We start from the raw sequence: 17,153 nt of genomic DNA on the forward strand, positions 1-17,153 counted from the left end.
GTAAGCAAATGTCAAATAACAGGGAAAATGATGGACAAATGAAATTATAGAACAAGAGGTTTATGGGACCCATTCTTGCTTCACAATAAAGATAAACATCAAAATCAGCTTTCCAAACTTAATCTAAATCCAAGTTTTATGTGAATATCTCTTTTCCCAAACTATTACTGAACTTCAGGAGGCTTACAAGAAACAGAGCTGACGAGCAAAGCAGCCTGCAAAAAAACAAAGCAAAGGCCTATGTGTTGGGAAAAGGGGTAGAATACATTAAAGCAAAGTCAGTTTGGCACAGCCTCAGTACCTCCAGAAAAGCACAATCACTGTAACTGGGGTCTGGACACTATGGACCACGTTAAACACTGACAAGTCAGTGACTTACAAGAAAGGGATTTTGGTCTGAGAGTAAAAAGACAAAAATGCACCTGATGGAGAGAAAAGTAAATTAGGGGCACCTGGCTGGCTCAGTCAGTAGAGCACATGACTCTTGATCCTTGGGGTAGTGAGTTCAAGCCCCACATTGAGTGCAGAGCTTGTTTTAAAAAAGAGAAAAGTAAATTAAGAGAAGGTTCATATTTAGAAACAGTGTGAATAAACTCTGGACGCTACAGTAAGGGTCAATGAGAGCACATCAGACAGGTTAGGGAATGTGGATTTTAAGATCAGGCAACTCAAAGCAACCATTCAAATTCAGTTAACAGATTCCTCAGGAAGTTGCTGCTGTTCTTGCCTATGAAAACATGACTCCTATCACCTGGTTTCCAGCCTGATGAGTGGGGGAGGTGGGCCTACTCTTCTTTCATGCCTCATAAATTTCATAGCTGTCTAACATAACAGGTAATTAACTACTAAACAGCCATTTTCTTCTCTTCTCCAGAGGGAAATTGTTCACCAGTCATTTAGAAAACATTTCTTTTGCCATTTTCATAAGAGAAAAAAAAAGGTTAGTAGTTTTTGGCAATCACTACTAATTCAGAGTCAAGTGGCCATTTTCACCAACTCTGCAAGCCTCCATTTAGTCCTTGTACTGAAATGATCAGTAACTCCTAAATGATGCCACTCTTGACAACAAATCCCCAGATGACCTATAACTCTTATACCTGTCTCCAGAGGACTAACAGCTACTGCAAACAGTTAAGAAAGAACTCACTGACAAAGAACATATATTTGCTGTAGGTTTTCTTGGTTTAAACTTTGGGGAACTAGATAGGACATGAAATCAGGCTCTGAAATCTAGTTAGCTGAAAACCAACTCCACGAAGATTGAGGTGATAATACTCAGAAAGAGAGAAGGAAATAAGTCTGATAAAAAGGCTACAAGTAAAACAGATCCAAAGAAGCATATCCTGAAAGCAATTCTCTAATAGTTCTCTAATAGTTCTTGTTTACCTTTTCTGTTAAAGCAATTCAACAAGTCTACAGGACACACAACTAGTACCTTAGGCCCCACTATACTGGAGGATAAAACTTTTCTCACATCAGAATAACATAGGAGTAGTGATGCTCTGACAAGATGACAACTGTATATTTGACTGGAGTTGGATAGAGACCAAGCCAGCTGGCCCAATATGGGATCACTGAATTCCCACGTACAAGTACCCAAATCAAATCATGTGCTCAGTATAGGGGCGTTTGAGTGGCTTAATCAGTTAAGCATCAGACTCTTGCTTTCGTTTCAGGTCGTGATCTCAAGGTTTTTGAGTTTGAGCCCTGCAATGGGCTCTGAGCTGATAGGGCAGAGTCTGCTTGGGATTCTCCCTTTCCCTCTCTCTCTGCCCCTCCCCTGCTTTCACTCTCTCTCTCTCTCTCTCTCTCTCAAAACAACATTTTTTTTTTTTTTAATAATCATGTGCTCAGTATCAAAGATGGAGGGATTGCAGCTCAATGCTACAGAGTTCATATTTGCTCCAGGTGAAAAGAATAATATGCAGCTTAAGGGTCTTACAGCCATTTGTGGAAGATGACCTAGTTGAAGCCACACAGCATTGGTTTCCTGGTCCCATCCTCCTCACAGTTAAGTTTCCACTGTGGCTTTCTGCGCTCTTTGGAATTCTATGCTAGAAGCTCCATACACAAGAGAACCTAAGCAAGTGTATTTTCTCTAAAATTAACTGCATAGCTTTTCTGCCTTCTTTAAGACCTAAATGGGAATCACCCACTCACAACAGTTATTTTTGGTCTTAAATTTCCTATAGCAGGTTTTCACTCCAACTTAAACTAGTGAGAACCAAAAGAAAATTACTCTTAATTAAAGATACTATGTTGTAAGGTCCTTTAACCATTGAAGTCTACATTTGGGACTAATAACTCAGAATGCTAAAACTCCTCTTAAGGGATAGGACTATTTTAGAATTTATCTCCCAACGGGAGGCAAACTGTCAGGCAAACTGGTGCTATTAACAGTAACAATATGCCTTTATTGAATGATATTTGTCTTTGAGAACAAAACAGATTAAAACATTTTAAACTATCCAAATAAAAAATCATAACACTGTATGTTAACTATACCGGAATTAAATGTTTTTTTTTTTTTTTTTTAATTTTATTTTTAAGCCATCTCTACATCCAACATGGAACTGAAACTCACAACCCCAAAAATGAGAGTCACATGCTCTCCCAACTGAGCCAGCCAGGCACCCCTGGAATTAAAATTTTTCTTTTTTATCATAAAAAAATTGATTTTTGTATGGTGATTACATATTATAGTACTTCTTTCCTTTACTGCTATAATATAGGTTTTCTTTACCACAGGTCATTTATTTCAAAGTTATTTATCTTAAAAGAATATTTTCTCTCTTTTCCTTAAAGTTTAGTTATTTATTTTGAGAGAGAGAGAGAGAGAGAGAGAGAGAGAGGCAGAAAGAGAGGGAGAGAATCCCAAGCAGGCTCTGAGCCATCAGTGCAGAGCCCAATGTGCGGTTCAAACCCAGAAACCATGAGATCATGGTCTGAGATGAAATCCAAAGCTGGACATTTAACTGACTGAGCTATCCAGGTGCCTCAAGAAAATTCTTTTTTTGTACACTCCATGTGGACTAATGATACTACCATTCACCCAATTGCCAGAGCCCAAAACCCAAGTTTATCTCAGATTTCTTTCTCTTATCTTTCATATCCAATCAAATAACCAAGTCCTATAGACTTTACCTCCTAAACATTTCAGTCATCTGTTCCTTTCTGCCCAACTCATCTGCCAGAGCAATAATAGAAATATGAACACAGTAGCCCAGGGAAGGAAGTGATTAGTCTTGTCAGGGAGGAAATGGACTGAGGTCTAGGAAGACACTACAGAGAGTGACATCTGAGTTGTTTAAAAGGATGAATATGAACTATAGTGGTAGAGAAGAGCATGGTGACCTGATAAAGGATGGCATACTGAGGAAGACAAATTCTTTCTTCAGTACTCACTTTTTTTAGAAGCTTCCTTAACCCTCTCCACCCCGCCCCCAGTCAAACTGCGTTAGGAGTTAGGGCCTCTCACACATTCCTTTTTCATATGATAATTAGTATGGTTGGGTTTTCTTGTCTCAGTCTCTTCTAGTAGACTGAAAGATCCAGAAAGATGAAGTATCTGTTAAAACTCTGGATCCTTAGTCTTTTTTTTTTTTTTTTTAATGTTTACTTATCCTTGACAGAGAGAGTGAGACAGAGCGTGAGTGGGGGAGGGCCAGAGAGAGGAAGACACAGAATGGGAAGCAGGCTCTGGGCTCTGAGCTGTCAGCACAGAGCCCAACGCGGGGCTTGAATCATGAACATGAGAACATGACCTGAGCCGAAGTCGGACACTCAACCAACTGAGCCACCCAGGTGCCCCTGGATCCTTAGTCTTTAGCGCAGTTCCTGGCACATGACAATGGTCAGTCAATACTTACTGAATGTATGATTGTATAACATTCCAAGCAATAAAATCTTAGATAATTTGCTACCTGGTTCATACAGTAGACTAGGTGAAAAATTAAGAAGCCGTGAACAGATTGCAAGAAGATACCAAGGCTACAGCAGATTCCTTCTAGATCAAGCAGACCACTTTCTCTCTAAGCCTCGGTTTACTTACAGGTAACATGAAGGTGTCACATTAAGTGATTGATTCTACTTACATAAAACCTCTTACATCTATTCCCCTCTTGTCTAATTTCACTGGCATTATCCTAGAACAGACCTTTGAAAATATCTCGACCCTGGAATGACAACTGCCATCTCATTAGTCTCCCCACCTTCAGGCTCTTCACTGCAATTAATCTTCCACCTTGCAGTCAGATCCATTTTCCTAAATGGAGGCCCTGATCACGTTCCAAACACCCCGGCTCCATTCCACAACTGACTACAGATCAAAGTCTTACCTCTGAAGCCTATCATTCAAAGCTATCTACCATCTGACCGCAACATACCTTTCCATTCTTGTTTGCTGCTTCTTCCTCTTCTTCTCCCAGTTTGTCTCTCAACAAACTGGTTTGCTATTATTCTCTGGACAGGCCCCTAACTTCCCACCTCACGCTACTCCTCCTCCTTGGAATATGCTTTTCTTATCAACTAAGTAGGAAGACCTGAACAGCAATCCCAATTCTACCATTTACTGACTGACACTATGCAAATTACTTTAACTCTCTGTCTAGAATTCTCTTCTCTTTAAAAGAGGGATAACGATACTTTGCTTGAAGTGGTTGTGAGGATAAGAAAATAACATACACAATAGGCCTTGTATAATATAGCTGATCAAAAAGTGAGATTTTATTATTATTACCTTTCAAGGCTAATTCAAAAGCCATATTCTTTTTTTTTTTTTAAGTTTATTTATTTATGTTGAGAAAGTGTGATAGAGTATGAGGAAGGGGCAAAGAGGGAGAGAGAATTCCAAGCAGGCTCTGAGCTGACAAAGAAGGCTTAAACTCAGATCATGACGGAGTTAATCATCATTAACAGATATCATGACCTGACCCAAAATCTAGTCAGATACTTAACTGATTGAGCCACCCAGGCAGCCCAAAAAGCCATATTCTTAATAAAGTCTTTTGGGGTCCCTTCTAGCTAGAAGCAACCTTTCTGTCCTTTAAATTCCTCAGAGACACTCTACTTTTCAAGACAGTTATCCTTGCTTTTTATTTTGTTTTTCTTTGTTTACATACATATTTTACCTATCTAGTAGTCTTTTAAACACCCTGAGGACAGACCCCATGGCTAATTCATCTTTTTATTTCTTGTAGTGTCTAAAACAATGTCTGATTTATGGTAGGCACTCAAGTATTTACTGATAAATACTTAAGAAAACCTTAAGAGTTATAGGTTTGTTTTCAGATGAAAAGGTAAAAACATTAAAGAATTTACATAAATGTATAGACAAGTGTTAACGTTCCCCTCCTCTTTTCGGGATAAGTACAAAGGAAAGCAAAATGCTTTCTGGAATATAAAAAAATATACATGGTTGTGCTCAACTCAGCAAGTAGGCATTTGACACCCAGATTACAAAACAACTTTAAAGATAGTCTGCTCTGACCTAGAAATTCCAGTAAATATTCTAGTCTCCATGAGAATTCTGAAAATATGTTCCCTGTTTCACTCAAGTAAGCTGTACTTTTAAAGAACAGCCTAGGGTTAGGCTAGTTGTGGCAGACACACAGTTCCCCTCTTTGTTGGGTCTCTGACACAGCCCTCATGATCCCTTAGAAATCCACATTTTAGGTCTATAAATATGCAGGTTTTCTCAGTATGACAGAGGACATTTTCACATATTTTAAAAGAAAGTAGGGGCACCTGGGTAGCTCACTCGGTTGGGCGTCCAACTTCGGCTCAGGTCATGATCTTGCCGTTTGTGAGTTCGAGCCCCGCATCGAGCTCTGTGCTGGCAGCTCGGAGCCTGGAGCCTGCTTTGGATTCTTTGTCTCCCCTTCTCTGTGCCCCTCCCATGCTCGAGCTCTGTGTCTGTCTCTCAATAATGAATAAACATACATACATACATACATACATAGAAAGAAAGAAAGAAAGAAAGAAAGAAAGAAAGAAAGTTTGTGGGGGTGCCTGGCTGGCTCAGCCAGTAAAGAATGTGACTTTTGATCTTGGGGTTGTGAGTTCAAGCCCCATGCTGGGCACAGAACTTACTTTAAAAGAAAAAGAAAAAGAAAAAGAAACTTTGGGGATACTGCATTTTTCAAGGCTGTTATCTGGGTTGAATACTAACTATTCCTTCATTCTCTAATTTCTCACCTCTCAGACCTACAGACAATCCATTGATTGATGATAGAAGATGATGATTTCCACACATGATTTTTGCAAACCTTCCTGATGATCTGTATTGCTTGGATACCCTTATAGGAGAAGGACCAAATAATACTCTCTACCCCAATGAAGACTTCAATTCTATTGCTAACGTCAGTTATATAGGTACCCAGCAGAACTGCTTCAGCATAACTCTTTAAAGATAGGGTCTTAGCTATTATAAAAGCCATAAGATCAAACGGACTGAAGGGTCAGTAAACTGGCAGGAGAGGAATGGATTTAGTCAGAAGAAATGGAATAATCAATGACCTTGGAGATTTCAGACAAATCAGATTTTCTATTGAAGGCAGAGATATAAATAGCCCAAACACAACATAGACAAGTAGAAACAAAAGCCACCAACTCAACTTTCTGTTTGAAAACTTGTTAGGTCTAGAGAACTGTTCAAACCACAGCTGCTAATGGTTATGGATTTGGCAATCAAAATGTCTTTGTTAAAAGAAAAAAAAAGAGTTTTAACTGCCTTACTATTGAGGTTACAAACCACAGCCTTGATGCATTGTTGCAGTCAACATCCTCCCTGCTGTTTTTGAGAGCTTACATCTGCTGCTGGCAGATAAAGTGCTGGCAAACTGCATGGGCTCCTTCCAGGGGAATACAGGAGAAGTTGTAACTAGATGGCTCTCATCTACCTTTCTCTCCTGAGTTGAGCCCACAGACTTTGCTGCATCATTCTTGTCTTGTCTAGGTTGATTCCCTGCCGTTACTCAGAGGGCTGGGGGTCTAGTGGGATTTTCTTCTGGCACAAATTGGCCATGCCAGCCATACTACTCTTAGAAGATAAAATGAAGACGAGTTCTTAGCTCAGGGCAAAGCATTTTAAGCACATATTTTAAAAAATCACTTAGAGTATAGTGTACTTGATTTTAAACAACCTCTAATAAAACTTTTTTTTAAAGAGACTAAACGATCACATTATGCCAAAAATAGTGAGGGCTTAGTATATTTTAACTTATCAAAGAAAGGCCAAGAATGTGAGGTCAGGAAGTAAGTTACTGAGTTTCTTTGGGGAAGGAAAAAGGAACAAGATGGAGAAGTAAAATGTGGTCCAAGTCACACATGAGATTAGTTTCAGTTGAAATAAAAACTACTAGATCTACATTGGTTTTCAAAGAAAATGTCATTCAGCTGGGTAATGAAAAATGAGTGTAAAGGTGCAGAAAGAAGACATAGGTCAAGAAATTGTTTTCTGTATGATTCTCCCTCAGTGAGATGACCTATGACAATAAAAGAAAACCAAACATACTTAGGCTAGCACTATCTTAGCTGTATATACAAGATACCAGTTCTGCAGTATGAAAGTAGATAGTGTGTATGAGGTAGGGGGAGGGGATTTATGGTCGAAAAGTGTAACACTGTATGTTGTATCCATTAGACGTAACAGACAGTTGTATCAGACAGTCATAATGCACACTAGCGTATTAAGGTCTCTGAGAAGGTCTACAGTAAACAAACACATTTGTCTGATACAAATACATTTTCCAAATGTATGTGTCCATTCAGAACCACCTCCCCCTATTTTTATTTCCCCAGAGAACACCTATACATGGAAGAGTTTGGGAAATGCTAGTCTAGGGCTATTATTCCTAAACTTTCAACTCATTCTTACAGTAATGAGAGTAAGGTTTGTAAAACAGACTAGGCAATCACATTACTAACACCACAGAACCACAGCTCAAAGACAGGTAGATTAGCAAAGACGCTTGAGACATTTTCCGAAAGGCAGCCAAATACCAAAGCTACAACTTTTAAAAGATCTTTATCTAATAAATAATCCCCAAATAAGACTAATATCAATTCTGCATACATTCATGAGCTACCCCCAAAGAAAAGAAACAGTGGGGAAAAGCCCCAGAAAAGCTGACCATAGGGAAAATGAGTAAGGGATTCCTATTTGATGAAGCCTACTGGCTTCTGGCATTTGGAGATATTCTAATGACATATACCAGAGAAATTCATAAGGAGAGTTGCCAGGACCTCCAGCTGGGAACATATGGAAGGATTCCTATATTTCTATGTGCTGCCCTCAGCATCCTCAGGATAAAAGACAGAATCTAAGCTCAAGGAGGAGTATCATGCTGACCTGAAAGAGAAGCATCCATGAGAAACCAAAAAAGATTTGTCAATTAGATTTCTAACTCCCATAAGCTTGCTGTACTACACAGACTAGGATTACTGTTTCCTACCCTTCTCTACACATTTTGTGGAAGGAAGAAGACTGGCTGTCTAGTGATTGAAATCATTTGACCTTGTATCAGATGGTGGTTTGCTTGATGGACAAATAAAAAAATAAAGGAAGGCCCTTTGCCAAACCCCACCACCCACATACCAGATGCTCCAGATTCCCCTTTTTAAATTTTTTTTAACTTTTAAAAATAGGTTTATTTATTTTAAGAGAAAGAGAGACAGAGCAAGCATGTGCGCACACGTGCAAGCAAGGGAGCAGCAGAGAGAGAATCCCAGTGTGGGGCCTGAACCCATGAACCATGAAATCATGACCTGAGCTCAAACCAAGAGCTGGACGCTCAACCAACTGAGCCACCAGGTACCCTGATTTCCCTTTAAGAATGCAGATATCCTATGAAGAAAATATATTGATAACATATTAACTCATCCTAAGCTATTAATGCCTGTGACAGTCTTTAAAACTATAAGGCCTACACCAATGTAAGCAATTTTTATAACTGTTACTTCTAGACTGAAAAAAAAAAGGGGAGAGAAAGAGAGGAAAGAAGATACTGGGGAAATGGGCAAAAGGCCCATGGAAGCACAGGTACAACGGTGTGGAAAAAAGGGTCTCCACATGTCCATGGTTTTGCCTAGGTCTGAATTAGGTAGTAAGGTTCAGAACAAAAGGCTAGGGGTCAAATCCATGCCAAAATGCATGCATTGTACTCCTACACATAAAGTAATCAGAGAAGAGCTAAGGAGGCAATCCACAAGAAAATGAAAGAAAACTAGAGGGATAATTACTGGCTAAGATCTGTGAGGAAAGGGTAGAGAGGGTAACATAGATAGGATCAGGTTGGTTTTTTAAGTTATTTATTTATTTACTTATTTAGAAAGAGAGAGAGAGAGAGCGCGAGCATGTGCGCTTGCATGAGCTCACAAGCAGGAGAGGGGCAGAGACAGGAAAGAAATCCCAAGCAGGATCCACACTGCCAGCGCAGAACCCCGTCAGAGCAGAGCCTGATGCGGGGCTCAAGCCCACAAACTGCGAGATCATGACCTAAGCCAAAATCAAGAGTCAGACGCTCAACTGACTGAACCACCCAGGCTCCCTAATAGGAGTTTTTACAACAGTAATAATGTTATCAAAAGGCAAATAGATCTGGAAAACAAAGGGTTTACTGAGAAAAATTAAGCTGAAAAACATTTTCCTAAGTACAGTGGTTGCCTAAAGCAATTGTTGAAAGTACAGGAAAACCATACTGTTAGGTAAGACTCTACAGGCTTCAAGGATAGACTTTGCCATTTTGGATTCTGCTAGTCTGAGTCTAAACATACAGCTCTAAAATTTCAGGCGTTCTCCAATGAAGCTAAAGTCTTTCGGCTCCCTCTGCTGCTCAAAAATGAAATCTAGTTATGTCAGTTCAACCTTCAATGATCAAAAGAAATAAAAATACATACCTACACATGTGTGCACATACTCCCTCGCATATACACTCCCCAAATATGGCACAGTCCAGGCAATCAGAAATCAGAATTCAAACTTACTTGCCTATCATGAATTCTCTGGCTTGAACCAAATCTTCCACAATAATAACAAATCCTATCATCCTCACCACCTAATTGAAATAATTCAAAGGATAATGGAGGGTTTCTTTACCAAAAGCAGCAAAGTTTTATGAAAGGTGAGGACTCTTTATTTGTTAGCCTGACTGGGGAAATAGCTTTTTATGCAGAAATGTACATGTATTAGAAACCAGAACAATCACCAGTTTTTCTGTTTCTGCACTGGTCTTGTATCTGTCCAGTATTTCCCTATGAAAAGATTATCCTCACATGTCTAAATTCAGTTGCTATCACCTTACTATCAGCACGATATTCTGTATTGAAGGATTTACAAGTCAACTATGATGGCAAACTAAGCATGTGTCCAAGAGAAGTATACTTTACCCACCTGTTCCTTAAACTGCTTCTGGGACAAGCAGTCAATGAGGTCCACACAGCCCAGAAGACAACCTGATGGATAGTCGTTGGGAAATTCCACATCTGAATCAAGAATAAGAGAAGCATCAGCTATATCTCCTTTTTGTTCCCCTGAAACTCACAAATCTGTTTCCAATTCTGAACAAATCACTATCTCTATTACCTACTGTAGACAGAGAAAAACAATGAGGTTTTTATTTAGCACAAGTGTTTGCATTTTAGCAACAAATTTAGTGAGTGTCTGGCATAGTCCACTATCTACATTCTAAGCTATAAAAAAAATTACCCTTACACCATCAAAGTTCAAGGACCCTACAACTTCACTCCAAAAAAAGTTCAAGGACCCTACAACTTCACTCCAAAAAAATCATTCCACCTATACTCAATTGGATTAACCTGGAGTTTGGTGGCGATGGGTTTTGGAAACAAGCTACAGCTGTGAAGAGAAAAACCAAAAAGGGTAGTAAAACATTTAAGAATGATAGAACACAGGGGGAGAGAGAGAGAGAGAGCAAAAAAAAGAATGACAGAACATAAATTTAAAACAAGCTAGTCATATCAGTCAAAACATTGTGCTTTTAAGGAAACAAGCACCTTTGATTCCTCAAGTTTTGGTTTCCTTAAAACTTTTAAAGGTAGTTCTATAATCATCCTCTCATTCTACCTTCAAAGCAAGTGTATGAGTTAGGTAAGAGGAAGAAAAACAAGACATCTAAGAGTCAGAAACAGTTTTTTTGGATCCAAATATGATGTGCTTGGGGGTAATTCCCAAAATATAATGGTTAAGTCAACCAACTCTGACCTGTCCAAATCCCATAGCAGATGTTTATTTGAGTCAGTCCCCTCAAAAAATTCTTATTGTGGTTGTTCTTCCCAATCTAAAGATCCCAGAGTTTATAAAAGTCATTATACTCTCACAGTTAAAAATTTTTTAAAAAAGAAAATTTTCTTAAATTAAAACTAGTTGGTTGATTTCTGGTCTTGGGAACTGATAGGCATATTTTTTAATGTTTATTTATTTATTTTGAAAGAGAGAGACAGCAGGTGTGAGCAAGGGAGGGCAGAGAGAAAGGGAGAGACAGAAAGAATGCCAAGCAGGCTAGTCGCTGCCAGAGCAGAGCCCGATGTGGGGGCTGAACCCACGAACGGTGAGATCATGACCTGAGCTGAAATCAAGAGTCAGATGCTTAACTGACTGAGCCAGCCATGCGCCCTGGGAACTAATATTTTTATTTGCACTGTTTGATGAATGAATGCTTTGAACATGTGCCCAGGTTTGCCACTAAACAAACAAACGTACACAAAGATTAAAGTCCCTCTCATCTACTTCCCTCTCCCAAAAAAAAAAAAAAGTCAGAGGAGGAAGGGGGTGAAAGAAGATGAACTTCTTTCCTTTCCATCAAGTAATACTGAATGGAGAATATATGTCTGTCACCTTTCCCACGAAGAAGACGATATGTAGTCTGGAGTTCTGAGACTTCTTGAGGGGAGGGTCTTTTGGCTGTGGCTGCTATCCAAAGACGTCCTCTGTGAGGAGTGTACCAACTTCTGCCCTCCACCCTTAAAAAAATTACAAATTTAGTAGAAAGGATCTAAATTCTAGTGTCCCAGAGGATCTCATCTAATATAGCAAATCACCCGGCTAAACCAAGAGATCTATAGAAGATATCTCACAAAGAGGGGTATTTTGTGTGAAAAACATAATTATAACACAATACCCTTAAATGGAGTATGAACCCTGTTCTCTAGCTTTTCCTGTCATCAGAATAAAGACAATGATCTCTTTCAGGTCCTATTTTTAACTCCATCTCTGTAAGTCAGACTTGTATCTTTCACTAGCCTTGTGACTTCCACCATTTAAATCTTACACTTTTAAGGGATCCAAACTGTTCCACAAAAAGGAAATCCTTGATGTTCTTTGAGTCACGGGCTAACTTTTTCTTGGAAGATTTGTTAATTGTTTTCTAACCTAACAGAAAAATCTTCACCAACACACAAATCTCTAAGAATAGTACTTTTATAGTTGTCACTTTATAGAATTTAAGTAAATAAAAATGTTTATCATCTTCACTCTTTAAATTGCAACCATATTCATTTATATTTTCTAAGTATTTTATAAAGGATTATGTTCTTTGTAAATAATTAAACAACTTGACTAGTTTGAAAGAATCTTTAGGTGGAATAACAATGCATCCAAGAGAACTTAATTACTCTCCAAGGATTACAAAAAGATATTCCTGGGGGATGGGAGGTTGGGCAAAATGAGTGAAGGAGAAAGGGAGATACAGGACTCCAGTTATAGAATGAGTTAAGTCACGGTAATAAAAAGCACAGCATAACGAATAAAATGATTTTATAATAGCAATGTAACGGGACAGATGGTAGCTATACTTATGGTGAACACAGCATAATGTATATAAACTTGTCAAATCACTAAGCTGTCTACCTGCAACTAATGTAACATTGTGTGTCAACTATACTCAAAAAATAAATAAGAAAAAAGAAAAAAAAAAAGGATGTTTCTCTTTTAGTTCCAATCAAATAAAATACCTTGATAATATACTGCTGTTACACTATTCTTACAATGGGAAATAGGGAATTTCTCCTATCCTTCATTTTCCAATATAGATGAACTGAAATAGTGCCAGGCACATACATAGCAGGTGATCAAAAAATGAAGAACTAATCAGTATCGTTCTTCCCTCCACACCAAATAATCTGAAGGGTTATTGGGAAAATGGTCTCACAAATGTGGCAGAATCATTCATTTTATTTCCGTGGGATTCGTGATTGTGAGCTGGATGTTGCTCATCTGTTCTTTTCAGTAACAAAATCTGAAGAATATAGATCCAAAACAGGAGAGAAATGTAAACATTCTGATTCTCTCAGCAGAAAGCGAGCTGTTTAGTTTTCTGCTTTGGAAGAGGGAAAAGACACCCAAATTGTAGAAAACTGAGTAAGAACAGATACCTGAGGGTCTAGTTGCCCTGGAGCAGAAGCAGATTCACATACATTTGTTCTAATGGCATCACACACATGAACTAAAAAGCAATTACAAACCAAAGCAAGAAGACCTAACCTTCAAGAAGGGAGAAAAATGACAAGGCACCGTAATGAAAGAAGGAAATCACACCTAATAATGAATACACCAAAGTAGAAATGATTGATACTAAATGCCAATAAAAAATTTTCTTTCAGAAGACAAATGACTGAAACTTACACAGTAAGACTGGAAAAAACCACTAAAAACTTGAACTTAAGTTCCATCTCTGCCACTAACTAGCTTTTAATTCAGAGAAAGCTACTTTATCTATAAAGTGTCCTTACGTAAGTGTCCTCATTTGTGCAAGACTGTAATAATACTGGCCTTATCTATTTTATAGAGCTACTGCTGCTTTTAGAACTGTAAAAATTTATTTAAGTATATTACTACTGTTATGAGTTAGGACACTGTCAGGCATAGTAAATTCTAATAGATAGAATAAAAAGGAACAAAAAGATATCTGCATCTTCAAATTCACTGCAATATTATTTATAATAGCCAAGATATGGAAACAACCAAATGCCCACTGATAGATGAATGGATCAAGAAAATGTGGTATATATACATAATGGAATATTATTCACCCATAAAAATAAAGGAAATCCTGCCATTTTATTTACAACAGACCTTGATGGCATTGTGCCAAATCAGACAAAAAGACAAATACTGTATGATCTCACTTATATGCAGAATCTGAAAAAACACAAACTCATAGATAGAAAATAGTGGTGGTTGCCAGAGGTAAATGGGTAAAAATAGTCAAAACTTTGAGGTATTAGATAAGTAAGTCCTGCGGAAGTAATGTACAGCATGGTGACTATAGTTAACAATATTGTGCTGTATATTTAAAAGCTGCTAAGAGAATAGATCTTAAAAGTTCTCACAACAAGAAACAAAAAATTTGTGACTATGTGAGGTAAAGGATATTAACCAAACTTACTGAGGCAGCCATTTAAAAATATATACATATATCAAATCATTATGTTGATACCTTAAACTAATACAATGTTATTTGTTAATTACATTGTAATAAAACTGGAAAAAAAGGGAAAGCGAGTATGTTGTAATGATAAGTGAAAGAAGTAAAATACTAAATATATTTTATTACCTCACTATACAACAGCACAGGAAAATAAATATAAATAAGCCCTCTAAAATTCTAAAAGTAGGTGTTTCTAAGTGGTGGGATTATAGGCGATCTTTCTCTTTCTAGCTACTTCACCGTATTTTCCAATTTCCTATTTATATTTATAAAAGCAAACTATTTTTTTATTTTTTTAAAGATTTTATTTTTAAGTAACTTTATACCCAACGTGGGGCTCTAACTTACAACCCCAAGATCAAGAGTCACATGCTCTACCAACTGAGCCAGCCAGATGCACTGAAAAAAATATTTTTTAAAATTGAATTGAGAAGCGGGGCACCTGGGTGGCTTAGTTGGTTGAACGTCCAACTTTAGCTCAGGTCATGATCTCATGGTTCGTGAGTTCAAGCCCCACATCCGGCATGCTGCTGTCAGTGTGGAGCCTGCTTCAGATCCTCTGTCCTTCTCTCTGCCCCTCCCCCGCTTGAGCTCTCTCAAAAATAAATAAAAAATTTAAAATAAAATAGGGGCACCTGGGTGGCTCAGTCAGTTAAGTGTCTGACTTCAGCTCAGGTTATGATCTCACAGTTTGTGGGACAGGGTCCTGCACTGAAGCTCAGAGGCTGGAGCCTGCTTCAGATTCTGTGTCTCCCTCTCTCTCTCTGTCCCTCCCTGGTTCACACTCTTTCTCAAAAATAAACAAACCTTAAAAAAAAATTTTTAATAAAAAAATTAAAAAATAAAATAAAACTGAATTGAGAAGAAACATGAAACCATAGAACATTAAGTTCTAACCATCATGAATAGGTACAACCACTCAACCTTGTAATAAAGCAACTTAACTCTTAAATCCCTCATTTTTCTAGACAAGTAGTTTTTCATATGATTAGTCAGATTAATACATAGATATATGAAAGAAAAAAACATAGTTGGGCTGTTGTCTTAAAAAAATTAATAAATAGCCATAAAAACTGCATTTCAAATAAGATCAAATCATTAATGTTGTTGAATACTATATTCCAAAGGCAAAGCCAAGAGAAGTTTTGTCAAGAGACTTCATTCTGAAGATGGAAAAACTGGTATTTTATTCTTTTTTTATGACTAGGATCCTTAGCCTTTCTAACCTCAGGTTTTTTTTAAGCTATTCAGTAAAAACACTACTACCAAATCAGTAACATGAATATACTGCTTAAAGTTCTATGTGCTGAAGAGTATTATAAATCGTCACTATATTGGGGAAAATGAATTCTAATCCATAATTCTAAATCAAGTTTGTGTCACTGTAAAATCTTCCACTGGCAAGATTCATTTCTGTCCTTACCTTTTGATCCCTCTGACAAGCAGAGAAGCCCAGGGCTGATGCATAGAGAGGCACCAGCCACCATCAAAGCCTTCCTGAAATTCTTGGTCCTGGATTCGCAACTGGTGCCGATAGGAGTTCATTTCTAGTTCCGATCCTCCTGAATGGAAAGCCTTCTTCTGTGAGGCTGCACCTGTCTGGTCTATCCACTACACAAAAAAGAAACCAAATATACAGTTCTGTCTGACAAGGCAAGAACCTGGGGTAGGTATACAAAATGAGATGAATGTTAACAATGAGGAAATCATACTGGGCACATTTTCTTAAAGTTTATCCCACCTTTGTTTGAAACAAGGACATAAGAGGTGTAGGTATAAATTCAGAAGGAGTTGTAGATATGATAACAAGGTCCTATCTTAAAAGATAATTAGAATGCTGAAATCTCCATACGTAGATTCCTAATTCCAGCAAAAATACAACAAGCAGACCAGGTATAAGGTCTATAATTACTTCTACTGTAAACTTATTAATGATCCATAATGGATTCTGGACAATTTCCCAACATAACTGCATTAAATGAAGGTTCCAAATTTTGGTCCACACACCTTTCATGTGCTTAAAGGCAGAGTCACATGCTGGGACCGTGATAAAGCCAATCAGATGCTATCAGGGGCAGTAGTTATGACTGTTGGATGCAAGACATACTCTCTTACCCTGAAAGGAACAACCTGTCTCTTACAGAAAGGATGGAGAATTACTGAAACAAGCCCCCCATTACATGAAGAGAAGAGAAAATTATAGGACAGTGGTAATATAGAAAACTGATGTGTCCTGGCAGTTCTGTCACAGAATGACAAAGATTCATGTTTGTTCCAGAACAAGAAGACTGAAAGTCTTCAAAATTAAAAAAAAAAAAAAAAAGGTCTTTATTAAGATGAAGTTTTTGGTTAGTTGTCTTAATTTTTTGACTTGTTTGATAATTTATAGGGGGAAAAAACTAGAGTGGTAGTTTAGAGACTCTAAGCAATCATTTAACCTCTAAAGGTTTCAGTTTTCTCAATTATAAAATGATGGGGTTGGACTAAATTCATCTTTAAGAATAATGTAATATAATTTTATGACTCTAATCAACTGCTTCATATCTTAAAAAAAACACAAACATTTATTCAGTACTTGACCATGTAAAAAGCACATCAAGTATAAAAAGGGTACAGTTCTTTCTTTCAAGGCACTTATGATCCTAGTTGAAGAAAAACACATAAATAGCTAACCAAGATATAAAGCAAAATTAAGTAAATACTACCTGG

General features: G+C 37.7%; 1 protein-coding gene across 3 annotated transcripts in view; it reads right to left on the reverse strand.

Moving 5' to 3' along the window:
- TRIP4 (thyroid hormone receptor interactor 4) overlaps positions 1-17,153 on the reverse strand; it is a 64,885-nt gene that overhangs the window by 13,001 nt on the left and 34,731 nt on the right. For all 3 annotated transcript variants that reach the window (XM_078448726.2, XM_060618305.3, XM_078448727.2), the window contains exons 9-11: positions 15,868-16,055; positions 11,855-11,979; positions 10,391-10,482 (exon numbers count right to left, since the gene is read on the reverse strand). In XM_078448726.2, coding sequence (XP_078304852.2) covers positions 10,391-10,482; positions 11,855-11,979; positions 15,868-16,055 — 405 coding nt within the window. The remainder of the gene's footprint in view (positions 1-10,390; positions 10,483-11,854; positions 11,980-15,867; positions 16,056-17,153) is intronic.

Source organism: Panthera onca, chromosome B3 (genome assembly GCF_046562875.1).
Source record: "Panthera onca isolate mPanOnc1 chromosome B3, mPanOnc1 haplotype 2, whole genome shotgun sequence".
Taxonomy (NCBI): domain Eukaryota; kingdom Metazoa; phylum Chordata; class Mammalia; order Carnivora; family Felidae; genus Panthera; species Panthera onca.